At 34.7% G+C, this 5,000-nt stretch overlaps 2 protein-coding genes across 6 annotated transcripts in view; both read right to left on the minus strand.

Annotated features, from left to right (window-relative positions):
* The window catches only part of zdhhc11 (zinc finger DHHC-type containing 11), a 12,954-nt gene extending 10,659 nt beyond the window's left edge, over window positions 1–2,295 (minus strand). For all 3 annotated transcript variants that reach the window (XM_043260799.1, XM_043260800.1, XM_043260798.1), the window contains exon 1: window positions 1,357–2,295. In XM_043260799.1, the coding sequence (XP_043116734.1) occupies window positions 1,357–1,365 (9 nt within the window). In that variant the 5' untranslated portion in view covers window positions 1,366–2,295. The remainder of the gene's footprint in view (window positions 1–1,356) is intronic.
* Window positions 2,296–2,437: 142 nt separating this feature from the next.
* brd9 (bromodomain containing 9) overlaps window positions 2,438–5,000 on the minus strand; it is a 15,129-nt gene continuing 12,566 nt past the window's right edge. For all 3 annotated transcript variants that reach the window (XM_043260797.1, XM_043260796.1, XM_043260795.1), the window contains exons 13-17: window positions 4,687–4,798; window positions 4,238–4,288; window positions 4,065–4,161; window positions 3,818–3,988; window positions 2,438–2,647 (exon numbers count right to left, since the gene is read on the minus strand). In XM_043260797.1, the coding sequence (XP_043116732.1) occupies window positions 2,547–2,647; window positions 3,818–3,988; window positions 4,065–4,161; window positions 4,238–4,288; window positions 4,687–4,798 (532 nt within the window). In that variant the 3' untranslated portion in view covers window positions 2,438–2,546. The remainder of the gene's footprint in view (window positions 2,648–3,817; window positions 3,989–4,064; window positions 4,162–4,237; window positions 4,289–4,686; window positions 4,799–5,000) is intronic.

A 5,000-nucleotide genomic window follows, 5' to 3' on the forward strand; every position in this document is an offset into this window, starting at 1 on the left:
AAACACATGCATGAATATATTTAAGAAAAATATTTTATTCATATATTAAATATATTTATATACATATTATAAAATATAAGAATTAACGAAAATATTTTTTAAAACATACACAGTATGTGTGTATTTATATACACATAATAAATATACACAGCATACACACATATATTATGTAAAAAAAAAAAAACCTTTTATTTTGGATGCGATTAATCATGATTAAATTTTAGTTTGTGACCAATTTTATTTCTGTATTGTGACATACTTCTGAGAGAAAAAGAGGGCGTTTCCTGTTGCTCTTTTTTACTTGGAATGGATTAAATGTCGTAAAGTGGGCGTTTCCGTGACCGACGGAGGGGCGTGGTTAATGATGTCACGCTCATGCCCAAGCCGTCAACCTGACATCATCAGGGGGAGGAGCATTTTAAGATTTGGATTAAAGGTTACAAAGACAAAATAATTAGTTTTTTTGGATTGACTTGCACGGATAAATTGAAAATAAATAAAAAAAATAGCAGTGTGAGCTAACGAAATAAATATAGTCAGTTTTGGTTTCACGTGGACTTAAAAAAAAAAAAAGAAGGAAAAAAAAACTAATAAAAATGATCGTTCTCTTTCTCCCACTTCCTGTTAGCTCTACACTGCCTGCACATAATAAAAACTAAAAAAAATTATACATAAACAATATTCAGCACATAACGAAATAATTATCTTTAAAAGATAAATATAAGTATATATATATATATATATATATATATATATATATATATATATATATATATATATATATATATATAAATATATATATATATAAATAAGTATATATATATATATTTTTATATATATATATATATATATATAAATATATATATATATATAAAATCTAAAATATATATATATATATATATATATATATATATATATATATATATATATATATATAATCTAAAAAAAATATATATATATATATATATATATATATATATATATATATATATATATATATATATATATATATATATATATATCTTTATTTAATAGAAACTTTAATAAGCCTGAATGATCGTCAGTCTTGAAGAGTCGGGTCTCAGTGAAGCTCGAGGTGGAGTCCTGTCGAGCAGATTGATCGCGTTGCCTAGCAAACGTCATCATCATAAACGCAAAGCAACCGAGCAAATCAAACATCGGAGAAAACGGTCTAATAATGAATAACTTGCGCAAAAAACAAACAAACAAAAAAAAAACAACGCACCGTGAAAAACAACGCTAGCCATCTCGCCTTTCCACGCAGAATAAACCCGCAGCTACTTCTTTGAACTTTTAAGGACACCGTGCACAGCGCCTGCATAAAAAGCCACTTACGTTCGTCATTGAACGGCTTCCAGCTGTTTTCTCTGGAAAAACATCTGCTGTTGATCACATGGATACGGTTTGCCGATCCATTGATTTCTTCATCTTCTTCAGTCCACTTTCAAATCCAGTCTGAAGGCGCTTATTATCCTATTTTAACGCCGGCATGTATCGAACACCTAACTTATCAACCGTTCGTCAATAAATGGATAAAACATCTTCCCGCGGCGGAGGCGGCGCGCGTCTCACTCCAGATCAAACACAAACCACTTCGGCGAAAGCGCAACTGTTGAATATTAATTACGCCGCGCGTACGTCACGCCAAGCGGCCGGCCAATGGCGAGCGGCGACTCATGAATATTAATAGCCCACGCGGCGGGCGGCTCATGAATATTAAATAGGACAAATATTTTAACGGCGTCGAAACGAGGCTAAACAACACGGAGACATTCGGGAGGAAATTCAGTCACGGGTCAGGTGGGTTTTAAAGCTACTTCTGGAAAGCGCGAGCCATTGTTTGGCGGTAATCTGATACGGGAGAGGTCAAACAACGAGGACACGATAAAAGTGCAGAACATGGAAGTTGTCAGGGGTGAGAGATTTTAACTGTTACCTAGAGACCGCTAAGACATGCAAAGCCAAATGCAAATGAGAGCTGTCTACGCGTGCATGCCAGAGTTCAGCACGTCTTAATTTAATGCATGCAATACTAAATTGCCAATTTTATTTGCATTTAGCTGTGCATTTAATGTGCAGGCAGAGTGATGCACGCCACAATGTAAATATTAAATTTTTTAACATTTTAAATTAATTTGCATTTAATATTTTTTTTCCCCTCATGCATTTTTTTTGTTTATTTTAAATCAATTTTTTGATGTCACTGCTGCATTAAGCAACAGATTGCGTTATTTACTTCCACCCTGCCCCGTTGTTCGTTTTGTGCACTGCTTGTAAAATAACCCCTAAAGCAAAACCGCAGCGATATTTACACAAAGGGTTTAAGGGGATGTATGTAAAAGAGCTACTTCCTAAAGCTCACAAAAGAAAAAAAGGAGAAGCAAACCTACACATGAATGTAAGGCAAAGCAGCATATAAAAAGAGAATCGTACACAGAGCGTTTATTTAAAAACAAAGACGTGATGCAGTGAATCTGTACAAGCTTACAGTCCTTTAGAAAAGCAGATCGTTACAGCGCGTCCCATCAGCTGTTGGCAGTAGAGCCAGGCTCTGGAGACTGAAGAAACTCGTACGGGTCCTGAACCATCTCTGTCTGATCTCCGACGCCCAGATGAGGCGAGCTTCCTGTTAACACACGGAAAAGAGCTCACTGATTTACATCAAAATACATCATATAATATAGGCCTCTGAATTTAACCGAGCTTCCTCTGTTCTCATATATATAAGCCAAAAACCTGTCAGATCAAATGTGATACTTAACAAATAAATAAATAAAAATGTATTAAAAAAAAAAAAATATTACAACTATTTTTTGTAGAACTGAATTTTTTGGTTTCGTCAGGTTTACAACAACAACAACAAAAAAAAATACAAAGCAATAAATTAAATTCTAAATGATTATAAATAAATATGACCACAGGCATAAAAGTTTAATAAACTGTTCCATAAAAACAAGAAAATAAAAAGCAAACAAACATACAAAAAAAATATTTTGGCTAAAATATTTATCTTAACTTTTAATAAAAAAAAATCTGATTATTAATACAACTGACTTTTTGGTCTTGTAAGGTTTTGCACAAAATTAACAATGCAAAAAAAAAAAAAAATACAAATGAATAAATTAAATTCTAAATAAATATGACCACAGACTAGATATTTTTGCCCAGTTTGGGAACTAAGTTTTCTTTTGTATTATCACTGTATCACACAATATGATACATAAAAACAGATCACATGTGGTATTAAAAAAAACATTGGCTAATTATTTGGCTGAAAGTTTATATATATATATATAAATCAGATTATTATTTAATACAACTGACGTTTTGGTCTTCAAAAATGACCACTACAAAAAATAAATATAAATGAATAAATTAAATTCTAAATAAATATGACTACAAACATTTGGGATTCAAAAAAATAATAATAATTATCTTAAAGTTTAATAAACTGTTATTACCAGATTATTATTTAATACAACAATATGATACATAAAAAAAATGGATCAAGTGGTACTAAAAAAAATTGGATAATTTTTTGGCTAAAAGTTTAATAAACTGTCCCATTAAAAAAAAAGAAAAGAAAAAAAGCAAACAAACATGCAAAAAAATTTTTTTGCCTAAAACATTAATAAACTGTTTCATTGTAAAATGAAAAAGTTATTCTTTCTTACAACTTTGTAAGAAAAGTTGACTATATGATGCATAAAGTTAAATAAACTGTTCCATAAAAAAAAGAAAAAAAACGGACTTGTAGTTTTGTGGTGTTTTTTGGCCCGTGACGCACACACTGTACCTAAATGGTGCTGCTCCCGCTCTGAAGTGTTTGACAGAGACGAGAGATTGGACGAGGGTCGGGATCCGACTCGGTCCACCGCCGCGTCCTGAAACTCCTGCAGGAGCTTAGCGGCGTCCTCGAAGTGCTGATGTCCGTCTTCGTGCTCCGGCTCCTTCTTCACACATTTACCTGCAGATCAGAAAAGAGCCGGCGGTCAGCCGGAGCGCCGCTAAACCACAGACACAGCCCCGAAGCCCCGACTCGCCTAGCGTGCTGAGCATCTCCAGAGACACGTCCGGGTAGCTCTTCATGGACATGAAGTCCAGCACCGACCCGGACTCCACGCCGGCTCCATCGGGCCCCTGCGGAAACACCGAGAGCGGGCCGCTTTCAGAGCCGCGGAAATGACACCAAAGATATAAAAGATGTGGTTCTTACCGGCATGTCACATAAACTAGATTTAGTGTCGTCGATCGGCAAGTTTCTTTTCTGAAATACAAAAACGCTTGTTGTATACACTGTAAAATGACTTCATAATATCATATTCAACGTCTCTTCGGCTCGTTTATTTGATCAAAAACGCAATAAAATAGCCAAATGTTATCGGCAATTAAAATGAATGCGAATATAGTTTAAAATAGAATTTATTCCTGTGATCAAAGCTGAATTTGTGGTTTTATTTTTAGCATTTATTTGAATTAAAAATCCCCTGCGATGTTATAAGTGTCACTTTCGATCGGTTTGATGAATCTCTGAATGAATTCCTGAATAGAAAGAGAGATGACTTTAAAAAAAAAAAGGGAAAGGCACCGCTGATACGCTCGATCGCAAAACCGGAGAAAGTTTAAAAACTGCTTAAAAAGACACATTTCTGTTTATTTGAATACCTGACGGATTTGGATGATGGCTTTCGAATGATCGCCCGCCGTCATTTTATCCAGAAGATCATCCACAAGTCTCCTGGTGAAACTCCCACAACCTTTAACAAACTCCTGCAGACTGAAGAACACACACACACACACACACACACACACACACACAGAGAGAGACACACAGAGAGACACACACACACACACACACAGAGACACACACACAGAGAGAGAGAGAGAGAGAGAGAGAGAGAGACACAGACACACACAGAGACACAGACACACACAGAGAGAGAGACACACACACACACACACACAGAGACACACACACA

The sequence above is a fragment of the Puntigrus tetrazona genome, chromosome 16 (genome assembly GCF_018831695.1).
Source record: "Puntigrus tetrazona isolate hp1 chromosome 16, ASM1883169v1, whole genome shotgun sequence".
NCBI lineage: Eukaryota > Metazoa > Chordata > Actinopteri > Cypriniformes > Cyprinidae > Puntigrus > Puntigrus tetrazona.